Source organism: Ictalurus furcatus, chromosome 20, assembly GCF_023375685.1.
Source record: "Ictalurus furcatus strain D&B chromosome 20, Billie_1.0, whole genome shotgun sequence".
NCBI classification, from domain to species: Eukaryota; Metazoa; Chordata; class Actinopteri; order Siluriformes; family Ictaluridae; genus Ictalurus; species Ictalurus furcatus.
This window is the reverse complement of record NC_071274.1, coordinates 15,408,569-15,434,674: the sequence shown is the minus strand read 5'-3', so window position 1 is coordinate 15,434,674 and position 26,106 is coordinate 15,408,569. Positions and strand designations below refer to the sequence as shown.

Below are 26,106 nucleotides of genomic sequence, written 5' to 3'. Positions count from 1 at the left end.
GTCTTTAAATCTTGTTCAAATGAATTCAAGTCAGGTGATTGACTGGGCCATTCTAACACCTTGATTTTTTTTCTCTGAAACCAATTGAGAGTTTTCTTTGCTGTATGCTTTGGATCGTTGTCATGGTGGAAGGTCCACCCACGTCTCATCTTCATCATCCTGGTGGATGGCATCAGATTCTTCTCAAGAATCTCCCGGTAAAGGGCTCCATTCATCGTTCCTTCAATTATATGAAGTCTGCCAGTACCAGGTGATGAAAAACAGCCCCACACCATGATGCTTTCAACTCCTAACTTCACTGTTGGTATAGTGTTTTTAGGGTGATGTGCAGTGCCATTTCTTCTCCAAATATGGTGTGTAGAATGAAGGCCAAAAAGTTCAATTTTGATCTCATTTGACCAGACTACACTCTCCCAGCATTCCACTTGGCTCTTGGGCTACTCTTTGGACTATTCTTCTGACTCCCTTGTCAGAAACCTTGCAAGGAGCTCCTGTGCATGGCCGGTTGATGACGGAGTGTTGTTGCTTCCACTTGTGGATAATGGCCCCAATGGTGCTTACTGGAAGATTCAGAAGTTTTGAAATACGCCTGTATACGATTCCATCAATATGTTTCATAATAATAAGGTTCCGAAGGTCTTGGGAGAGCTTTTTGCTTTTACCCATCATGAGATGTTTCTTGTGTGGCACCTTGATAACGAAAAGCCTTTTTACAGACCATCAATTTACTAACCCAGCTGATACTGATTTGCACATATAGGAGGTATAATTACTTACGGATTTCAGCTGGTTCCTTGTCTTGGAGAACTGCTTTTTCTTAGTGTGTTCAATACTTATTTCCTGTATCATTCCACTTTATTACACATAACTTTATTTATGGACTTTAATGTTGTGGATTCTTTATGTTTCCAGATTTCTTGAGTTAATACTGATGTTTGGTGAAAATTTCATGTGAATAACCTCACTGGAAATATATTTACTGAAAAAAATGTTCCAATACTTATTTCCCCCACTGTAACTGTCAGGTGGATTGACAAGTAAATGTAGTTACTATATATACTGCTATATAAAAGACTGAAAAACACAAAGAGAGTAAAAACACATAAACATAAACAAATAAAAAAACACTAGCCTGTAATTTAAGTAAAATGTTTAAGCAAATAAGCCAACTGTGATGTATGTGAAAGTTATATCTGTCTCACTGACATTGCCAGGTACAGTAGCCCTTACTGTCACACATACAAGCACAGCACAGTACAGTACAGTGAAATTCCTTTCTGTGCATATCTGAAAGGACTGGGGTCAGAGCACATGGTTCCCAACAGTGGCAGTTTGGCAGTGCTGGGATTTGAGCTCATGGCATGCTGATCAATAGCCTAGTCCCCTAATTGTCGAGCGTTACTTACTTGACTCATTTGATCAATAAATCTAGACAAATTACCACATTGTCCTTACAAGTTCTCACAATGGCTTACATGCTGTTGTTGTACTTTGGTTCATATTTCTCAATAACCAAAGCTCACCTGTCTTTTCAATAAGCCATTAGAATAAATCTTCACTGAAGTTAACTTTTATTACAAACTCTTTAATGGAGTTATGAAATAACTCAACTTTGGGGGAAAATCTTTGACTGAAGTTCTTCCTAAATTACTTCCCATACATTTTTCCAATCCTATGGTACATGTATTCCAACTTTTTATTTTGGTCTCCCACTCACAACTTTACTTCCTATATGCAATTAGGTCCCATTTACTGTTTGAGGTGCGAAAAAGGAAGAAAAAACTATAACTTACATGGTTTCATCTTAATCTGTCATATACAACCTCACAGTAAACATTAGTGCCTCTTGTGAGTGAATGTAGCTAGAACAATTAGCTTGCTTTGCTAATCTATGAATGAAGCTAGTGTGAATCCTAGCATTAAACAGCCAATTTGTACATAAACAAGTGAGTTACTTACAGTGGTGCTTGAAAGTGTGTGAAACCTTTAGAATTGTCTATATTTCTGCATAAATATGACCTAAAACATCATCAGATTATCACACAAGTCCTAAAAGTAGTTAAAAGAGAACCCAATTAAACAATTGAGACAAAATATTATACTTGATCATTTATTTATTGAGAAAAATGATCCTGTATTATATATCCCTGCGTGCCAAAAGTATGTGAACCTTTGCTTTCAATATCTGGTGCGACCCCCTTGTGCAGCAATAACTGCAACTAAACGTTTCCAGTAACTGTTGATCAGTCCTGCACATCAGCTTGGAGGAATTTTAGCCCATTCCTCAATACAGAACAACTTCAACTCAACATAGCGTTACTATGATCACAGATTGCAATACACTGAAAAAGTCACACTATTAAATTCCTACATTCTTCTGAATGTCCATTTAAAAAAAAATATTATGTATTAAATATATTATTATTATGTCACGAGAGAACCTTCTGCCATCATTTACACATTTTAATGGCCATGTAATATGAAGCAATGTGATAACATGAAATTAAAAATTACCTTATATGGCCAGGGACATTGTTTCAACTCAGGAGAACCGTCATTTGCTTCTATTGTCAAGCAACTATTTGACGCCGTACACCACAGCACTTCACCTTTGCGGGTTTGCTGAGAGTAGGCTAATGTTTGAGAGGCAGGAATTTGGCCAATAGTTGCTGCAAGCCTTTTAGAATCGACCAATTGGTGTGTGAGAAGGCAGGAATTACAGAGAGGGGTTAAAGCAATGTAAATATATGCACACAAGATGCAGTATTAGACCATGAGCACATCATAATGCAACTAAAGTCGAAGCCCGGACATTCTCTCAAATTTAGAAATCACGACTGGACACTTTTTTAACGTCTGAAAAAGAGGACGTATGGTCACCCTAACAAATGCATTTCAGAGAACAATTTGTGTAAATTTCTACCAAATTAACTTTGCGCAATTTTTTTCAATTTGGGGTTTGATCTTTTGTTAAAAAGAATTAATAAAAATACTCTGCTCTCATGGATATCAAACAATTGCAAACAAAACAGAGGTTTAGCCAAAAAATATATATCTTTTTTAAAATATAGGTGTGCAGCACTTATTTGCACCCTTTTAGTCAATACTTTGTGCTACCTCACTTTGCCAAGATACCAGCTCTGAGCCTTCTCCTATAATGCCTGATGAAGTTGGAGAATACATGGCAAGGGATCTGAGACCATATAGAATCTCTCAGATAGAGAAGGTGGAATGGAGAAGCACTCTCTATCAAGGAGACCAACAGTCTCTAATGAAATCCCAGTTACTCTAGTTGAACATGTCACTTAAACCACAGTTTAAGTACGAGATATATAGAAGATTTTTCAAACACTGTTAGAGAACATTACGTGTGATGTAGATAAAATTTCCTCAATGAATACAAATGAGAAAAGTTCTTACACTGCTCTTTTCTATAAAATGGACCAATTTAACTTTGTCTGCTACTGACACAAAATTCATTATTATGTTTATTTTTTTACATGTTCATTCATTCATTCATTCATTCATATGAAAGATTGGTTTATATTTTATAGCCACATACATTTCTCCATTTTCCCCATCTGTACAAAGTACAAAGTAAAGAAATATATTAATAAACAATTCATTGCACTTCTATAGTGTTCACTAGCTAATGCATATAACACGGTTGCCAGCATACACACTGTGACAACTGTGTTCTCAATTAATCTGTGCAGTGTGAAAAACAAGGTTTGTTGAAATTGATATGCTAAGCGTGCATTATTATTATGTGAATATTTCATTTTGAGGAGAGTGTTTATGGTTATGGAGCCAATGTTTCACTTTGCTCATAATTTATGTGGATTTGCAAAATGTGTGTATCATTTTGAGATCATCTGCAACACTGAGACAATGTTTACAGAAATGTGTGCAAGCAAGGGAGAGAAATGGTAAAACAACATACAATAAAATAACACCAAGGGTACAATTTCTGGTAATGATTCTAAACAATATGAATATGAATATTTCATTAAGGCAGCCAGATGGAACGAGTATCAACAATAGCCTTTTTACATGGTAAGGAAAATGTGTCACATGATATTCATGAACACATTTAATAACAACTGACTTCTAAAGTATCCCTTAGCTATATTCCCACAGAAAACAAATTTGTATAATTGAATAATTGAATATTAAATTTCGGGTTTATTCCATGGAATTTGTGATAACCGAGACTCAAGCTCACTCTGATACAACATGCAACATTGTCAATGTACAGGGTTATATATTATTTTTACATCATAGGTCTGTTTTCTTCTCCAGTCTGACTGGGAAAAAGTATGGAATTAAAATTGTGGCAAAAGAATTTGGATCGATAGCTTCCTGACCTGGAAGTAGAGACTTCAGGGGCGTGAATGTTGGAGAGTTCTCTGTATAGTTATAATGTTTGTACTTTATAGTGGAAATCACTTACTTACTTAGTCAATATATTAGTTTGTAATTAGTATTTGAGGTTTCGGTAGTCTCATACTACAATTGTTTTGAGATGAGCGGCATGGAGTGCTGTCGCTGTCATCATCATCATCCTCCTCCTCAGCTGGACACTTGAGCTATCTATATAAATCTCTCTAGCCAATGAGAGTAAATCGCTGTTAAGCCCTGCCCCCATGAGAGGTTTGTGACAGAATGGCAAACGTAAACTTGCAGAACATAAACTTGCTGAGCGTAAGCGAAAACTTTGAAAGCGTAAATGAAAACTCTGGAAACACATTCATAAATCATGATTAGCGAAAACGAAGCTTAGAAAACTGTTAACAAAGAATGCTGTTTATTTGAAGACCATGTTAAATTTTTGCCACCGAGTTCATTGTTTTCAGCTTCAAAGTGTTTTTCTTCTCTCACTGTATATTATTGTTTGTTTCTTTAAAAGTTACAGTACCCTGAAAAAGTATCCTGATGTCTTCTGTTTTTGTGTCTCTCTCATACCAACTTGTTTCAGATATGAAAACAAAATCTAATATAAAACAAAGGCAACCTGAGTAAACACAAAATACAGTTTTTAAATGATGTTATTTATTGAAGCAAAAAAGTTATCCAGTACAACAAGGCCTGTGTGAAAATGTATTTGAACCCTATAGTTACTAATTCCCCAAATCTATGAAACTGCATTCATAATGGGGTTCAGCTGGATTAGATGCAATTAGGCCTTATTACTGCAAACCCTGTTCAAACAAATCAACACTTAAATAGAACTTGGAAAGTTGAAAGAAATTCAAGAAATGATGAGGAAGATGATTGAAATACATCAGTCTGAGAAGGGTTACAAAGCTATTTCAAAGGCTCTGGGACTCCAAAAAACTACAGTGATAGCCATTATCTCCAAATGGAAAAACTCGGCACAGTAGTGAAACTTCCCAGAAGTGGCCAACCTTCCAAAATTCCTCCAAGAGCACAGCAACGACTCATCCAGCAAGTCACAAAAAAGCCAGTGACAAAATCAAAGGACCTACTCTTGCATCAATAAAAACCACTGCTAACCCAGAAGAACATTAAGTTTCGTCTGAATTTTGCCAAGACACACCTTGATGATCCTCAAACCTTTTGGGAGAATTTTCTGTGGACTGATGAGTTGAAAGTGGAACTGTCTGGAAGACAGGGGTCCCTTTACATCTGGTGTAAACCAAACACATAATTCCACAAAAAGAACATCATACCTACGGTCAAACATGGTGGTAGAAGTGTGATGGTGTGGGGATGCATTGCTGCTTCAGGGTCTGGGCAACTTGCACTAATTGAGGGAAACATGAATTCTGCTCTCTACCACAAAATCCTAAAGGAGAATGTCCGATCTTCAGTCCGTAATTTGAAACTCAAGTGCAACTGGATTATGCAGCAAGACAATGATCCAAAGCATAGGAGTAAGTCCTAGTCCTAGAAGTAAGTGGAAAGACTGAGCTCTAGTTATCGGAAGCGTTTGGTTGCAGTTATTGCTGCTGAAGGTAGCACAACCAGATTCTGAGGGGAAATTAGTTTTTAAGAAAAAATAAATAATAACTATTGTGTACTCAGGTTGTCTTTGTTTGATGTTGTATTTTGTTTGAAGATCTACAACTATTTAGTATGAGATATACATAAAAACAGAAGAAATCAGGAAATACTTTTTCCCAGCACTGTATCATTAACTCAATTACATGGACTTGTATGGTGGACACTCTAAAGCCTAATAATAAACACATTTTAAAAATGTGCTGTTATTTAACAAAGAAAAATGCATAATCTTTGCTATGGTGAACTATTCTATAATATTTTCTGACATCTCTTCTGAGATGTTTATTTAATATTTTTAGAAGGAGTCTCCAGTGTCAACGCTTTGTAAATGTCTGTAAGTTTTCCGCTATAGGAAAGTCTTCATAACAGAGGATTTCCGGTTTCTCTGTAACATAACAACCTGCATTTTTTTCTTATTAACTTCAAGAGGGAAGAAAAAAAGATAGGCTGGTGAGAGAATTACTGTTTATAGCTGCTATGATATAAGTGATAACAGGAACTAACTTGGATAAGTTAAAAAAATGTATTTGTTGACACACTGCCATGGTGTTCAAGGAATAACACATTTTAAATAAAACACACAAACTTTTGGGTGGTAGCTACACGTCGCATCACATCACCCCGTCCATCTTGGATTACGTTCCTTTAACATTTCTTACTCTCACATTTCCAACAATGTTATCTGTTTGACTATTACTTGTATTCCAACCCCAGGAGCATTCCAATTACTTGCTGTAAAACAAAGTTAGCATTTTTGCTTTGTTTTTATTTATTACCTTAAACCATGTCCCCGTAATCAATGTACACCAATCAGCTATAACATTAAAACCACCTGCCTAATATTGTGTAGGTTCCCCTTGTGCCACCAAAACAGCTCTGACCCATCAAGGTATGGACTCGTTACAGCATGACAAATCAACTTGGAGACCTGACTGTTCATGTGCTTCCTAATATCCCATATCTTGACAGCTGCCATTGTAATGAGATAATCACATTCATTCATATATATATATATATATATATATATATGTATATATATATATATATATATATATATATATATATATATATATATATATATATATATATATATATATATATGTATATATATATATATATATATATAAAATGGTGCACTATATAGCGCTTTTATCCAAAATGCTTTACACTGTGTCTCATTCACCCATTCACACCAATTGAGGCAGAGCTGCCATGCAAAGCGCTAACTTGCCATCAGGAGCAACTTGGGGTTCAGTGTCTTGCCCAAGGACACTTCGGCATGTGGAGTCATGTGGGCCGGGAATCGAACCGCCAACCCTACGATATATATGTATATATATATATATATATATATATATATATATATATATATATATATATTCATTCTCTTCTCCAGTCAGTGGTTTTAATGTTATGGCTGATCGGTATAAATTTTATCGTTTGAACTAGTGGACTAGCCATCAATGCTGTTAAACCCAAAATTCATGGTAATGGTGGTGCACTATAAATGAGTGGGGTTTTGCTATAATTTTAAGGTCACATTCACTATTTATAAGCATCTAAATCATGTGTTATAATGCCTGATAAGGTCGACATTGTTATTCATGGGAAGCATTATAACATTTCCATCCCTGAGAGCATTTCAATCAAAATTCAGTTGACTTGGCTAAATTGAGTACTTTTCACTTTTTTAGAAGGAAAAAAAAAGACTTTTTCTTCTACTTTCCATGGTACTCAGAGGCCAGAGGCAAATAGCTGTCAAATTGCTCTTGGCAGCATTTTCCAGCTCTGATTTACAATTTCATCTACACTCTTACATTGTTAGTCAGGCTATATGCATGAAGGGTTTCATCATGCTTGCATGAGTTAGACTAGGCCAGCTGCCCACAGTTTTGAATTTCTAACCATACTGTGCCTCGTTTTATATGCGACCTTCATATTAGCATTTTTTGAGCTTTACAAACATAGAGGCAAAATGAAACTGTTGGTGAGTATGCTTTTATTTTTCTTCCGGTGATGGCAATTCATTCACCCTCCTGACCTTGACTCTAAATCTTAGCCTCATATTAGCACTTTCCAAAAGACATGACTATGAATATGAGCAAAAATTCTGAACACCTGGCTGTAATTTTCTATCAGTGGCAATGCAGTCACTTACCTGACCATAGTTTTAACTATCCAGGGTCTGTGTCCTAGCAGAGGGACGGCTTCATCCATGAGTGGATGGGTCTTTATGAAATTTAATACCTCGTCAGGGAATGAGGTAGAGGAGCTGAACCTGGACCCCTGACCAGCACAACCCCCAGGCCTACACAAACACACAAGGCAGAATATTTACACATTAAGAATGATCATTGTGTAGAAAGACCTACTTGATATAGGACAATAACAGAACACTGCATTTAATCTACATACTTCCTTCAGATATTCATATGCATTAACTATCCTTTGTGTTTGAATAAGAATCAGAATTGAGTTTCTACATCAGGCATAGTCAACTATTTGCTCAAGGAAATGGACCCCAAAATATTTCAGCACACCAAACAGAGCAACTGAAAAAATACTCTACCAGAGCAAACATCAACATATTAAAAATGGATGTACTTCCAGTTTTCTAAATATGAACCATCTCAGCTTCTGTAGTAGATTCTCAGTTTAAGCTTATCTAATCACTTGTATTTATGAAAATTGGACCAAAAGGTTCCTCATGTTAGTTTAAATATCCAGACCACTGTAAGCAAAGAATTAACTTGTACTTCATAAATTGTAACTGAATATTCCTGTTATAGAATTTGTCAAGGGTGAAAGAATACCATTACACTCAAAATTTATTCAGAAAAAAATAATATCTGGTGGGATATTATTGTATCATTGTGTCTGGTCATCAGGAAATAAAGCACAAACCCAAATGGTAAGAGAGAAATTGGACTAATAGCCTGATTCACCAACATATTTAGTGCATGACCTGCTCCAGTCACTGACCGTTTTGCCAAAATTTCATGTGTTGTGAGCATTTAGAAAATACTTTGATCACCTAGACCCTGAGTGCTCTCCACTTTCTGTATCACCGACGTGGACTGTGTGTCAAGAAGGAAAAACTGTTGGCCATCTTTGTCTGGAGTGCAAAATGTGCCCTTATAATTATACTGAGTGTAACACCAGGCACACAAAAATTGCTTGACACTGTGTCTGATCCAATAGCCCTCAAACAGAGGAGTTTCAAAGGAATTTCCTATGGTCAATGGTTTCTTTCAGTAAAAATACATTTTGGAATCAAAACTTTGCTTCGATTTTAACTTTGATGAACTTTGACATGGAAATTTGCTTCATCAACCAGCAGCACAACTTCACTAGATTCACTGATCTCTAAAGAGGATGTCCATACATTTTTCACATGTTCATACAAGTTCAAGTTCAATGACTTTACTGCCATTTCAACCATATACAGCTGGTACAGTACACAGTGAAATGATACAACGTTCCTGCAGGACCAGGGTGCTACTTAAAAAAACACAGAGTTACATGAGAAGACATAAAATTAAATAAGACTACAAAGACATACATAGGACTACATAAAGTGCGCGTGTGCAAACGTGTGCAACAGCACAAGATAGCACAACAAAAACAGTAAAGGACAGTACAGCACCGACCAGGACACAGTTCTTGTGTGGAATAAGGTGCAAAGATATATTACAATATAACAATAAATGTTGTAGATGTAAAAATAACATACTAATTAGCTGCAAAAATGCAGGTGGTCAATACGGCATTTTGTTTACAGTGTTTTAGCAGCAATTTAAGACAGAAATGTGCAAAAATTGCAGAGGAACTGTAGTGGAATGGTGTTCAGTTGAATATGAGTGTGTGTGTGTCTGGGTTGATGCCAGTCCAATCTCTTGGTATTGAGGAGTCTGGTGAGTTGGTGGAAGAAACAGTTACACAGTCTGCCATAAGACCAAAAACTGAGGAAGCACTAATTTTACCAGTAGTTATTTAGTACACTGGTATAACCTTCTTTTACTTTTTGTGTGTGTGTGTGTGAGTGTGTGTGTGTGTGTGTTTTTGCTGTTTATAATTGGTAAGTTAGCTTTGCCTGCTAGCAACCAATTATGGCACATGGGTAAAAAAAAAAAAAAACTCTCAATGTACAAAACTTTGTGTTTATCTAGAACTTGTTTTTGTACTAAATTTAGTAAAGTTAAATTAAATTTCGGAAACTGGTGAAATCAGAGTTAATGAATAGCCCAGGATAAAATATAGACTGTACCAAAAACGAGGAGCTTTTTTGTTGTTGGTTTTTCTACGATCTTCTGCCATTGGCAAGCCTAAGCATCATGGACTACAAATTTCTAGTGCGCCTGTGGATTTTTGGCCAAAATACCAAGTGAACTTCAGAGAAACTGTATTTCTACATCTTTCTGATAAAGTACTGAAGGGTAAGAGTGATCCTCTTTACAAGCCAGTTTTAATAAATGTTCTAGCACCTTCCTAATTTAATATTGAGGAAATGGTAATATCAGGCTGTAAAGCTGTAAAGCTTTTTCATACTGTTTCATTGCTGGATGGTATTATATATTATATTACATCATGTTTGAATAGTTAAATCTGATTGGTCAGAAAGTGTGCATTATTTTTGTATAACAGCACAGGTAGTTCCTACTGTAGCTGTAACATGTTAACTATAACTACGTTATTGTTCCTATAGTAACAGCAGGGATTTGTACGCCAAATGCGCCACGTAATCTAAGACTAAACTGATTATGTTTAACAAATTAATTCGTATAACCGTTGATCTGGTGGAGTTTTTTGTTAGGAGGTGTTTATTTATGGAAGGAGTCTTGGTTGCAAGTGCTATCAGTCTTGGTTATGCTTTCCTTTTTTCTAGGCAAAATGACAGGCTGTGTGTGTGTGTGTGTGTGTGTGTGTGTGTGTGTGTGTGTGTGTGACAGAGAGAGAGAGAGCGCGAGAGAGAGAGGCTGGTGAGGGAATGACTGTTAGCTGTAACATATGTGAGAAGAGGACCTTGATGCTCGGACGTTCCACAACATTAAATCTAACTCTAAAATGCATGACATGTCTTTCATTAATAAATTAAACATCATTGGCAAATAATCTCTGGTAAATCGTTGCGGTATAAGCAGAATAACACACTTGAGACCACTGGCTTGCACCTCGTGCACCTCATCCCCAGTGTGGACTATTTTTGTATAACAGCACGGTCTGTCATGTGATTCCCTACCTATTTCACAAAATTCGACTGTTATAAGTGCTTTAAAAATTTATTGATCTTTTGGCCTTGAGCGCTCGTCAATCTCTTGCGCTGTGGCCTTTGTGTTAAAAGAGAAGACACTATGTGTTAAGAGAAAAGATACCTGGGCTTGGGCACAAGCTCCTCTGGAACAGGAGTCCAAATTGATTCCGGAGTCTTCTGTTCCTTGAACCTCCCTTCGAACACACGTGCCAGCTGCTGCATGTCGAAAGCACACACCGCTGAGCCAGGGATGCTGGGAAACAGCAAACAGAAGCAGCTGTGGTCAGGATGTTCTGAGTGATCTGATCGACACTCTACATGCACCACTGTAATGCTTCAAAAAAAAAAGTGCTGTCACAACAAACACAGGGAAGACACCTCGACAGACTACTAGGGTTTTTTTTCCCCCATCATTGACTAAGTCTTCAGCAAAGGTCATTATTGGGTATTTGATTACAAAAGCTATTTTAATCAGATTTGGGACTAAATACATTTGACACCACTAGAATATATGCAATTATTCACACTGTCATTATGAAGAGTTTTACATACACATAATCAAACCCAGAACCGAATCAATGCCAGTAATTACTAGATAAACAATAGGAGGGTAATACAATGTTACTGTTTACTGCTTCACATATTCATATCTGTAGCAGTACTTGGATTTAAACCCAAAATGGATCTGGCCTAAAATTTTGTTTGTTTTTAGAAATAGTAGAAAGATATATATGCCAGCACTCTCAGCATGTGTGTATATTCTGGCTCTGACAGTTTATCAACCTCAGCTACATCACTCGATTTCATAATCAGTCTCAACTAGAGATGTGCGCTGGACTGTTTTTAATCCTGATTGTACAGTTATTATTTTTATACGTAATTATTGTGTCCATGACATTTTCTAATGAATTTAGTTGGTTCTACTTCCCAAAACGTAAACAAACTAGTAGCCTAATTTAATCCACTGCAACCCTGGCCAGGTAGTTATGAATAAATATGGTCTATGTTGTCACATGAGCTTCACATCTGACTGCTCACTAACATCTGTATGAAAGTAATTAGCAAGCAAGTGGGATTTTTTTTATGTATCCCACAGGATCACAGTCCCAAAGTGATGAACATCTTTAGTCTCAAACAGATGTGCTGTGAACCTTTCTGGCAATCTTTCTGAAAAAAAAAAGGGTTTCACATTTCATCTTTCTTAACTTATTTATTATTTCTTATTCATTTCTGATTGTTTTATCTTTAATTTAGAATTAATGCACAGTCTAAAGAGGAGTAGGCCAGGTTTTCATTTCACTGCAAGTTATATACTGTATATAATTTTGTATGTGACAAATAAAATCTTGAATCTTTTAAAAATATATGTGCCACCTGTATTGGCTCCACTAAGAAATACTAAAAATAAATCCAAACAAATAATACATACAGTTGAGATCATAAGTTTACATATGCATTGCAGAATCTGCAAAATGTTAATCATTAAAAAAAAAAAACGATTTCAAAATTGCATTGTTTTTTATTTTGTACTGCCCTGAATAAGCTATTTCATATAACAGATGATTTGTGATAGTTGTTCATGAGTTGTTTGTCCTGAACAGTTAAACTGCCCACTGTTCTTCAGAAAAATCCTCCAGGTCCTGCACATTCTTTGCTTTTCCAGTATTTTCTGCATATTCGACCCCTTTCCAACAGTGTTTATATGATGTTGAGATCCAACTTTTCACACTGAGGACAATTGAGGGACTCGTACACAGCTATTACAAAAAGTGCAAATATTCATTGATTCTTAAGAAGGCAACATGAGACATTAAGAGCCAGAGGGGTGTAAACTTTTGAACAGGATGAGTCGTGTAAATTGTTATTATTTTGTCTTCTGGGAAACATGTTAATATTTTATGTAGCTTCTGAAGGGCAGAACTAAAAAAATAATAATAATAAGATCTAATAATAATAAAAAATAAGATCTTTAAGCAAAATAATTATTGGTATTATTTTGTCTTGTGCACAATAAATGTAAAGATCTGTTATGTGAAATAGCTTATTCAGGGCAGAACTAAATAAAAAACAAAATGCAAGTATGAGCCCTCTTATTTTTTTCAATTATTAACATTTTGCAGATTCTGCAAGGTGTATGTAAACGTATGACCTCAACTGTAACTACACATTTAAAGAAATATGATATGGTATAAATTATTAATGACCAGCCAAATGGATAACTTAATATCCAGATTTTCCAGATTGGTAGCTGAGGGACATGAGGAAAGGGATCTGATTGAGGGTCCAGGTGTTCACCATGTGGGCCAGACCAGCCCTCCCCCCCTCACCAACACCACCACCCCCCCACACCCACCCGGGGGAATTCATGACCTCATTGGTACCACATTTCAGAGCTTGTATATTCCAAATGAGTTAATTTGTGGATATAAATTCATACATTATACATAATATGCTTGTCACACCACTCATGTTTCCTATTTTGTGTTGCTTGATGGTGAGCTGCAAGCAAGTGTATGCTGTTGAAGCAAAATCGCTCTAACACATAACATTACTGACTATCACTAGAATAATGTCACAGACAACCTGATATTCAATCTGCTGCAGGTGAGACTATTTTATTAGTGCTAGACAGACGTCTGTCCCCCAGATAAAAGAAAGAGAGGCACAGAAACAGGTAAATGACAAGCCAAGAGTACAAGTTTCGGTCTAAAAGAGTGTAACAGACAGGAACACATCAGAATGGACTGACAGAAGAGAATGAAAATAAGAAGTAAAGGATGGATGAGAGGCTGAGAATATGACAGGAGATGGACCACATTGTCTGGTCTGTGAAAAGTCAGAAGCTGTGTTCTGAGGCGATCAATTATTAGGCTGGATTAGTCCAGATCTGTGCTATGTCAAAAAAACAGAGGCGAGACATGGCTGCCTGGCACCTGAAACTGGACCTGCTGGCAGGATGTCACTGCGCCAACGATGGACCAGGACTCACTCCAACCGCCAAAGGGCTCTGTTCCAAATCAGTCACACTCAATAGTTCCTACTTGGTGTCTCCTGATTAGATATCATTCTGTGCCTACGCAGACTGAACTGATGAATGTCAAAGTGCATGTATTATGACAGGATCCCTTTATTGTGATCTGCCTTGCTTAGTTACCTCTTCATGCTATTTTCCCTACCTCATCTGGTTCACTTCAGTGAACACGAAGACAAAGAGCCAGACAATTACACCGAACAATTAAGCATTTCAAGGGAATGCCCTTAAGGGCAGCCAATTAAAAAAATCTTCAAAGAGTGTGAAATAATTCATAGAAATGTCAGGATGGCAGAAAAAGTAAAGGCAGAATAGGCTACAGGAGCAGGGCTGTATGTCATTGATAATCATTTGCAACAGTTCTGATGACCCCAGTCCATTGCCCTTATGCAAAACTGAATGCATGGACCACTTACCAATCACCGATCACTACCTGCTACTCCGATTTGCACATTTCAGAGCACATTCAAAGAGTTAAGAAAAAAAAAAGTAAAAAGTAAAAAGTATGAGTCAGACCATTTGAAATATGTTAGGGAAAAGAATAAAGCAGAAATGCTGAAAGTCTGCTTTTGACAGCATCTCTTGCATGTTTTATTGACTAAATTACACTCTGACAGAAATGTAGGCCATGCAGGGATGACAAACAAGTTCAAAGTGTCTTCATGTTAGATGTTGCTGCCTGTAATCCTTTTGGATCTTACCAAAGTGGGACTTTGAGAATGGCAGTTTTTCAGAATGCCAGCTCAGCCGATAAGCCGTTAGAACTCATCAGCTTCAGCTCCAATCTGGCCAATGAACTGTCAAGATTTGATGAACTACAACTTTGTAATTATCTGGCTGGAGAAATGAACTGAATTTTTATTTTTCTCACTCCCCTTTCTCTCCAGTAATGTTTAACATATATAATATTAATTTTTATTAATTTTAATGTTAATTATATTTGCTTACTAACCAGCACATTAAACAAACAAACAAACAAACAAACAAAAACCGATAGATCATATGAAGAACGAAAATTTAAACAACCACCCTAAATTAACAGACAAATATGTATAGCACTTGTACTTCATTTTAATATGTATAATGAATAACAGATTCCTTCCAATGTTTAAATCTCTGAATCAAGGCTGGTTCATTTGTATATATGGCATTTTAAAACATCTTTAAAATGTCACTAAGAAAGCTAATCAGCTTATAAATAATCATGTATTTGGGTTATTATTATATAAGTAAGCAAGTAAATAAGTAAGTAAATAAATAAATACTAATAGATCACATGAAAAATGTAATTCCAACATATGAAAGCAGTGCAGGTCGATTATATGCGATTTCATGAAATGTCACGAGAAAACAGGATTAGCAAATCTGCCCAGTATTTTTATTATAAATAAATATATAAATAAACTGTGAAAAACTTTACAAAACTGGAAGTGTGAGACCATGTTGAAATAAAGTAAGTTAATAATGGTCTCAGCCTAAGATGCTCTGCCCACTGGACACAGAGTGTCTGATATGCTTTGTACACTTTTCTGGCCATAATCTTCAGAATAATGAACGCTGCAATAAGGTTATCTGCATCCTTTTGTTGGTTTTTCAACAACACGACAAACTTTGAACACTTTTTTGAGAAAGACACTGTATAATCACTGGATTGAGAACAAGTTTCAAATATATGAAACAGTTACTGATGAGTAAACAAGTCACATTTAGTACCAAAAATTGCCAGTGGCAATATCATTCTCTAGTGAATGCTCTATATCTGGTTTGTAAAATGAGTAAGAAAGAACATAAGCCTCTACAGCATGTAACCAAACAGTTATTTAAAACATGTACATGTGGAGATGTAATGTAAGTAAAGACCAATATCTAACATTAGCCTATTCATTTTAGCCAAGTTCCTCACTATTGTTTGCAACAACATGGTAAATGTGTACCCCTATAATATATACCTTAAAAATATAACTCTTGTTAGTCTATGCTTCTCTTTTGTCTTTGTCTGGCTGTCTGTCCTTCTCACCCACCATCAACTACATAAATGACCTCCTGGCTTTCAGCCTGTGTTAGTGGCCAGCACAGTGGGAAAAGAATGGTATGGCCAACATCATGTCATTGCTGTGCCAGTGCTGTGCCATCAACATGCCAACACCATGCAGTCTCTGTGCCAACACTACGGCATCAAAATACTGCCCTCATCAAAGTGTCTTTCACTCCGCAGGAGCTACAGGCTGCACAGGCTGAACAGCTGAGGACAGAAACTGTGCTGCCTGCTGTTCAAACTGACATTTGCCCAGAGCGAAATGCCTTCTAATGAACACCATGCTCCTAAACCTGATCTTTTGAGTATCTCTGCGATATAAAATATTTAAAGCGAAATTTTCCACTATATTCTGCCATGTTCCCAGACAGAGAAAAACAGTGCATTACTTCTAATGCGAAAGCAATAGAAAACATTCAGCTGCTCACAGGAAACCAATTCAAAACTTTCATTGTACTGTTGGAAAAAAAGAAATAACCTTATAACTATCATATGAGGAAAACAAAACCATAGAATAGACATATGAAAACAAATATCAGTTATAGAAGACATTCTCACTGCTCATCCAAGGGCTTTGTATCAGTTCTGCCAGAAAACCTCCAAAGGATATAAATGTGCATTTGCAGCAGCACATCTCATCTTATGGTCCTTCATGGTCAAGCCAAAAACTGCTTGACCCCCCTGAGGCAATAAGCTTTTCAACAAGTAGCTGCATGATTTTTGCCCATTCATCCAGAAAAGTCAGATGAAGTTTCTGTCTGTTGGTCACTGACTAAACCTCAATATAACCAAAATGTGTGCTGTTCACAGATAACAAAAAGCATGTTCTGTATGTCTTCCCTGCCAATCTGCTCAAACCTCATCTGCAGTCGGGTGTGCACTGGCTCCGCTCCTTAGTGTCTGGCAAGATAGCTCATGACATGGCTCTCTGCAGCATGCCAATGTCCCTCTCGCTTGCACTTTGTGGCATATGTTATCTTACTGAAAATGCAAGAAGTTAAGTGTGGGGTTTTGTTTTCTTGTTGTGATTTAATTGTTGAATGAATGGCATTTAAATGTTGAAGCTACAGGCTTTGTTCTAACTGGCCCTGATTAAGTAAGCACTCAATAGCCTTTTAAGTGATTGTTGCAGTATTTCATTGTACTAGAGGCAGACAAAGAGAAGATAAAGAGAAGAAAAAAAAGGAGAAGAAGTAGAAGAAGAAGAAGAAGAAGAAGGAGGAGGAGGAGAAAAAGAAAATAAAGAGAACGTTAAAGGAGGAAGAAGAAGAAGAAGAAGAAATAGAAATGAGAGGAGGAAGAAGACAAAAAAGAAAATGAGAGGAGGAGGAAGAGGAAGAAGATGACAAAGAGAAAATGAGAGCAGGAGGAGGAAGCAGTAGAAGAAGAAGAATAAGAAGAAGAAGAAGACAATAAAAATAAAATGAGAGGGGGAGGAAGATGAAGTAGAAGAAGAAAATAAAGAGAAAATTAGAGAAGGAAGAAGAAAAAAAACATAAAATGGTAAGGTAAAAACTAGAAAAAAGGAAACCTACTGTATAATTTCAAATGTATGTACTTGACTGATTTTCTTCAATCAGAATCAAACCACCTGCATGACTCATCTGTTTCCTAAGCCCCCGACTACAGCTTACAGCTATTTCATGTCTGCAGAACACTGAATGTCCCTCGTCTTCCTCTCTGTCTCATCACTTAACTGCTTTACAGAGACATCACAGCCATTTCCTTGCAGCAGCACTGTGAGTACTACATTCATCTGCTTTAGTGCTATGGGAGATATGTCATAGTTATGAAACAATACATTATACCTTTAACTGCCATAGAACCACTTTGTGTAAGAGTATCTCTCTTTATTTCATGCTCATTTGAATACATTTCTCTCTCAGAAGGGGATTCTGGTGCATCATGCCAGAACCGAACATTATTCTTAGTTTCCAAGGAGACATTGTAATCTGGTGTAAAAGTACCGATCACTTGTGGTGGGTTGAGATGTCAGTCTGCCATTTTGGGTCTTTGTAAGGTACACCAATTACTCCATGTCAGTATGAAATGAAAAGGGTATGTGGAATACGCAGTGGAGATTTTGTCCACTCAGCTCACGTGGCTGATCTACTGTTCTCTTATTTCAAATGGGCCTGAATATAGCAAATGAGTGTTATTACAGAGTTAATGCTCTGATATACAAACCTTTTTTTTTTCCCTCATTCCCTCTCTCTTTCTCTTAAATGCATTTTATCATTAACATTTGCAATGAATAACCTTGTCAATAATATTCATATTTATTAGAATAAATGTTTAAATAACATTTGTAAAGGTAAATTATTTCCAATAAGACAGAATATATTCTATAAATACACTGTCACTATGTAATAAATGGTAAGTATTTAATATATAGTTTTAGTAATATATATTTATATTTATTAAAAGTAGGTGTACAAAACATATATTTAGTAGTATTTCTGAAGATATTTAGGTATTCTTATTTAAATTCTTATTTACATTACGCGCTAGTGTGTCTCTGTATTATATGAAATTATTTCTTTTAAAAATGTATACTGAAATGAATAATGATGTAAAATAAATACAATGGGAAATTATTCCTGTTACACAAATTAGTTATGTATTTCATTAGGTATTAGTAGGTATTAGTAGATATAGTACATAATTTAGTAGTTATTTTAGTAAACATTTTAGCAGTGATTTTTGGTAGATGTTTTAGTAGATATTTTTAGTAAATATTTTTAGCAGTGATTTTTGGTAGATGTTTTAGTAGATATTTTAACAGTAATTTTTAGTATATATTTTAGTAGTTATTTTTAGTAAATATTTTAGTAGTTATTTTTAGTAAATATTTTTAGCAATGATTTTTGGTAGATGTTTTAGCTACTATTTTAGTAGCTATTTTATATATCTTTAGTAAATATTTTAGCAGTGATGTTAGTAGATGTTTTAGTAGGTATTCTTAGTCTTTTTTATATATATTTTTAGCAAAAATTTTAGCAGTGATGTTTGATAGATATTTTAGTAGCTATTTTTAGTAAATATTTTTAGCAGTGATTTTTGGTAGATATTTTGGCAGGTATTTTAGTAGATACCTTATTTTTAGTAAATGTTTTATTAGATATTTTCATTATATATTTTAGCAAGTACTTCTTAGTAAATACTTTAGCAGGAATTTAGTAGATATTTTACTTGTAGGTGACATTAAGGAAAGTTAAAAATCCCTAACTATACAAAAGAACTCTCAAGGAACTAATAACATTAGACACACACACACACACACACACACACACACACACACACATACACATATACACACACACACACACATGTAGACAATGACTTACATGTACAGACAGTGGATAATAAAAACCCAAATCTATGCTGGGTTTGGTGTGTGTACCTGTTGGGAGGAGTGGAAAAAACTCCTAGGATAATGTCTCTGCCGTGCATGCGTATGATTGGACTGGTGGACTGCAGCAGGTTAAAGTAGAAGTGCGAGTCTCCTGGAATAGAGCAGTTCAGTCTTGCCTTCAGAAATGACGTCCACTGCTTCTCTAACACACGCTGAGAGCCCCCTAGATCACCTTTACACACACGTGCCACACGGGACACCATCACCTGAAACACACATACACACAGATAGACATGGATTCATGCATGGGAACTTACACAGAAACACACAGTAACAATGTAATAATATTTGAATATTTAATCTGCACATGCATAATATGCGCACAAGTCAAAGGTATAAAGTACAATTTCAGCAAAATGTTAAATGTTAAAATACTGCAGGTTTTACTTTTGCTCACCTTCTCCAAATAATTAAACTCCATCGCCATCTCTCTGAAGAAGAAGTAGATGTGAGGACCCCACTCTACTGCACTCACAAAGTAGGGCTCTAAGACAAATACAGACAGACAGCAAACAGACACATGCAGGCAAACACACACACACACACACACACACACACACATACAGAGAAAAGGATGAAGCCTTTCTAGAACTGGTATAAATAAGTCATTAAAATTAGATTTATATTAGGATGGAGTGATTTGGCAATATGATTTCACTATCTCAATGCACAGTATGCTTTTCTGCAAGTATTGTCATTATTATCAGTACTCTTACATCAATGACCAAATCCATTGTTCCTCAGAGTGACTGACTGGATGTTAAAATATTCTCATTTGACACACTGCCATAAAATCACACTTCATAATCTTTTATATATATATATATATATATATATATATATATATATATATATATCTTCCATCAGTTGAGGTGTTTGTTTATGGCAGTTTATGTTTGTTTATGTGTAGATGGACTGACCCGTCCTCCATTTATATAGCGCCATTTCTTTGGTCACAGTTGAATGATTAGTTTTATTTGTCTTAATTAGTGCATTTTTTGTTGGCTCTCTTTCTTTATTTTTCACATTCTTTAATTACTGCCAATAAAATAAAACAACTGGGTTTCACAATAGCAAATAATAAAATATTAAGCTTTTAATGGGCTTAACAAAACATTGGTCAGGAAATTAGCAAGAATGGAACAAATAGATAAAGTAACTTAGTAAAGGAAACTTTTCCCTTTGATTTATTTAAATGTTTAAGCATTGTAGGTAAACTTGCAGATGGCTTTTTATTTTTATTTAATTCATTTGCTTTATTTTATTTTTACTTTATTTTAATTTTCACACCCAGACATGTGTTACATTTGAATCATTATCATGATTTTACCTTTGCGTACAAGAAGACTATATAAGTGAATTTCCCTGTTTCTAGCTTCTCTTCCAACAGTTCACTGCAGCAAAAGTCAACGAGCAATTAATGGCACAGGAGGTCTCAGGAGTGCATTTGTTAATTCTTGTTAATTTTCTGGCCAATGATTTGTTGTTAAGACCATTAAAAGCTTAATATTTTGACGTTTTGCGTTTGGCCCACTTTTCTGCGCATATTATATATTCCATATATAAAAATGCAGTAATCCGTGCTAATTAAATGATTTGAAGTCAGTTACATTTTTTCAGGATTTTCATGGATACCAAATTCCTTGTGCAAATGCACGTAAGAACGATTTACAAATAAATCCATTGCATCCAGTTTGATAAATGAGCCCCACTATAACAATTATTATGAGTTTTCAGAAAATAATTTTTTGTAACTATACAGCATAAACCTTTTATATTACATCAGATATACTACTCAACATTCTGATAACGTTCTCTGCTAGCTGGGAGCACAGCAACACAACTCTCACAGATAGGGAGAAAGAAGGAGAAAAGAGAAAGACGGAGGCAAACAGAGTCAAGCACAGTTGAAGGCCTAAAGCTTATAAATTTGGTATAGAAACAGTGCAGAGTGAGCTGAGGCAGCTGTGAGGACTTAACCTCTACCATTCTATCTTCTCGAGCTGATCTTTTGTACACACTCGGTCTGTTTTCTTGAATAAATCTCATGGCTCTGAATGCTTCAAAGAGACCTTGAAACTTTTTCACTACAAACTCACTCAGTAGGTCATCTGTGTCTTTACCTTCAAGCCTCAAAGCAATGCTGCAGAGCATAAAACAAGTTCTATTTTTGCTTTTATTCCCCTAAAGCAGTGGTTTACAATCCTGGTCCTGGGGACACACATCACTGCACATTTTGCATGTCTCTGATGCCTGACACACTCAGCTCAGTTCATGAATCTCTCTCCTAACAAGCTGATGATCTGAATCAGGTGTGTTAAATAAAGGAGACATACAAAATGTCTCCTTTATGTCAGAATCACTGTAAGTTCTACTAGTATACAGTAATAGAGGTTTGAACAGTCTGAAACGGAAGTGTTTTTTTTCCGCCTGATTTTAATTTTATTTTTTTGCATACAGAGGCATGCAGACTACAGAATGAAGTCTATCCTAGTCCAAGTTCAAATTTGATAACAATACCAAATAAAATGAATATTTTACACATGTTTTTCTAAGGATATGTACATGGTTTTTTTTTAATCAAAACTTTTTGGAGACTCCAAAGGGCCCTTATTAACCATCTATACATAACTTGGATAAAAAGGCTGCTACTCTTGATTTTTCTTACAATTATCATATCACATATCCAGCAATCTACAAAATGTATATTTATATGTGCTTTCATATGCATAAGAGTATTAAGAGACAAAAATAAGAAAAGCTGATGAGGAATGATGGTTTGTAGCAGCTATAATGTAAATTATAACAGGAACTAAGTTGTTAAATTTGATTAACGGAAAAACACACAACATGTCATTTATTAATAACTTAAGAATTATAATCATTAGTTAAATGATGTGCTGAAGATAATGAACTTTGGAGATGTAACAAAGATGTTGGATATTTTCCTATTTCATGTTTTATTTCTATTTCTTTATGATTATTACTTTCTCTAAAGGAGATTTATGTCTGGTCTGTCACATGTGCATTTGTGTCATTTTTTAGAAACAGCAAAAACATTTCATTATCTTCCTTTTATCTGTTTGATCTGAAAAAGTGTAAATGATTATGTAAATGAGTATCGACCATTGACAAGCAATCGATCTATCCAGGTCACAAAATAATCAATACGGTAATCAGCTGATATACCTCGAAACCACTTGGAATCGTGTTTGATCGTGCGGAGAGCAGGGCTATCTCCCAAACTCCGGTAGATGACAGCGTCGATAGCGAGGAAATCCGTCACCGTACCAGTAAACAGGTTACCCTCTGGGTCAAAGGCGAAAAGGCCAAGAGATAAGGGAAAAATCGCAAGGGTAGCATAGTGCGTTTCACATCAATAACACTCCATACAAGACTATAGGAATGTTACACCCCCCTCCCCAAATCAATTTCCACAGTGTCCTTTGACACAATTAAAAACTGTGTGTACAAACCTGCAAAGAGGGCCACATTGGCATGTTTGGGATCATATGGACACCTGGCCATTCCACTGATTGGCTCTCCTACCATTTCCAGAGTGTCTCTCTGCACACATGAATGCACACACACACACACAGAGAGACAGAAACACATATTGGGAGCCATAAATAACACTCACTTGTTGACGGTTGCAGCAACCACATACACGTCACACCCCATTTCCCAGAGCAACTACCATATCTCCAGGTGGTGGGAAATTGGGAATTGAGAGGGAAGAGGTCTATAAATAATCTCGAATATCTGACATCATACCTCATACTGACAACTCATCTACTGACTGACTGACTAAAACACTGTACATGCAATATTTTATTTATCTTTTCACAGCCTATCAATACAGATGCTTGGACCCCTTGAACGAGGATTGAGTTTTATGCTATTTTATGGAACACAAATAACAGAACTGTTTTGGTGTAAGCTTTGACTAAGGAAATATAAGCAGCTTTTATATATATATATATATATATATATATATATATATATATATATATATATATATATATATACACACACACATATAAAGCACCAGGTCAGAAAATGTGCTTTTTCTTTTTTAGCTGAGATGATCAAAAAAATATTTTTTTTTCCACCAGTAAATCAGAAAGCATTTCAATTGAGGAAAACAATGATTTTAATATAAACCTCATTAAAAAAAAAAAAAAAATCTGATAAAAATCTCACTATACTTATGATTGTGGTGTCTCAGGACCCCAAGGATCCATGACATATAACTAAGGGGTCTGATATTTTATTATTACTATCATTTTTATAATTATGTTTTTGTGGTAGAGATCATTAATAACTCATAAATAAATAAATAAATAATTTATTTTTTTAATAATTCATCATAAATAAATAAATCATCAATAACTACTAGCAAAGATGTTACATCACAGTGCTGTCAAGTTCTCAAATCTGATTGGTCAGAAGGTGTTATGGTGACATTTTCTGTGAGGAGATGTTTATGTAGCCTTTTAGGAAGGGGTTTCCAGTGTAACAGTCAGAGGTAAAGTTGTTTGGACCAAGAGATTTGGTTTCTTGCTCAACAACAAGCTTAATTTCTTAAAATGTAACTATAAACAGATAAAAACGTACAACATCATTATTTAATAAATAAAAATGTTGGTGTTGGCAAATTGCTGTGGTGTAAGAGGAATAAAACAGTTCAGAATGAGACATTATGGGAAAATAATCAACTCAACGTATCATGTTCTTTATATATTCTTTATATATGTTATTGTTTTATATTTGCAAATTCTTAGAAATTCGCATCACTCTATTCATATAAAATGTATTGAAGGGAAATGTTATGAAGTGTGGGTAGTGGCTCTTTTCTTTCAACTTCATATGTATGAAATCAAATAAGATTTACTCACACATGTTCATGAGATCATACAAATTCTTTACAAGATCAGGACAAATTTAATTATTCCAGTTATAGTAAGTGTAACTGATTGGTCACTTAGCTGAATCTAAATTTAAAAACAAGTATGAATAATAATCTAATTATCTATCTAATTAATCTAATTAATATTCTAATATTGTAATCTAACTGACGTTTTAATAATAGTCAAGAAAGGGCTGTTTACATGACACAAAATGTTTTGAACATATATTTTAACATAGCATAACTAGTTTGGGTTCTGTGCGAGGAAAGTTCAGAAGTTAAAAGCTTTAATAGTTATAATAAATAAATAAATAAATATAATGGTACACATTTATCTATTGTGTATCATATTTGAATCGCCGATTTATGATTGTTAAATAAATGTGCAGTGAGGTCATAAAAGTGTCTGTGAATTTGATTTTTATGTTGCATGTTTGAGAACCCTTGACTTAATACTGGACTAAATATACCCATTAAATTCTCAATGCAGCCACATATTTGCTCAGTGAGACGCCAGTATGGATAGTATTCAGCTGTTCCTGAGGCGCTATGGAGCCACTCACAGTGTAATTGGCGCACAGCGGGTTGAAGGCGTTGGTCCCACACACAAAAAGGCCGCCATGTTGATTCAGCAATACCTTCATATAGTTACGGCACTCCTCCTGGAGAGACAGAGACCAACAGAGAGAAAGAGAAAACAAAGAGGGCTTCATGAGGAAAGCAAACGTGGATGAGATGGATGAGACTACATGCATGCAGATATTTAAACAAGGTCGTTTTTCTTAGTAGCACCTCCAGTTGTTTGCTTAATGCATGAATAGGCCTTACTGTGTAGCTCCACCACATGGCTCATGATCAATCACTCATCATAGTTCACACTCAAACAACTTCCTCCACATTTTGAAACATTCCTAGACAATATTCAAGAACATTAATGGTGCATGTCTGCTTTTGATGTTAATGGAGGTAATTAAGAATTTGAACTCTCATTAGAAAAACTGTAAAATTAAAGCAACCCAGGAGGTTACTAAAGAATTTGAAAGGCACCTGTGAACCCCTTTGAAGAAGTTATGTGTATTTATCAAAAAGCACTGCAGAAGAGCCCCACTGTGTAGCTCCATGCTGGGACACACACTTCTCTTTGTCCATTGACTTTGGCTTGGCCTCATGGTGTAGCAGAGCTCAGCAGGGCTGACACTGAGGGCAGATGTTCTGGGGCAATAAGGTGAAGTTCTGAGCACTGGTTTGCTGTTACATATGCTTGGCGTGTGTGTGTGTTTGACTGAACGGATATTTCTCTTTCCTGATAGAGTTTCAGTGCATATAAAAAGCTCTTATTCATAAGACATACCACATTCATCAATTCAATTCACAATCAGTACATTACATTCACATAAACACATCAAATGCACTGTAAAACAGATGTAGTCAACATGTT

At 35.6% G+C, this 26,106-nt stretch overlaps 1 protein-coding gene across 1 annotated transcript in view; it reads right to left on the bottom strand.

Moving 5' to 3' along the window:
• sema6ba (sema domain, transmembrane domain (TM), and cytoplasmic domain, (semaphorin) 6Ba) overlaps positions 1-26,106 on the bottom strand; it is a 72,876-nt gene that overhangs the window by 19,751 nt on the left and 27,019 nt on the right. Inside the window, exons 5-11 of the mRNA XM_053651027.1 lie at positions 25,232-25,330; positions 23,236-23,326; positions 22,949-23,068; positions 20,157-20,245; positions 19,748-19,965; positions 11,400-11,531; positions 8,186-8,335 (exon numbers count right to left, since the gene is read on the bottom strand). Of these exons, the coding sequence (XP_053507002.1) occupies positions 8,186-8,335; positions 11,400-11,531; positions 19,748-19,965; positions 20,157-20,245; positions 22,949-23,068; positions 23,236-23,326; positions 25,232-25,330 (899 nt within the window). The remainder of the gene's footprint in view (positions 1-8,185; positions 8,336-11,399; positions 11,532-19,747; positions 19,966-20,156; positions 20,246-22,948; positions 23,069-23,235; positions 23,327-25,231; positions 25,331-26,106) is intronic.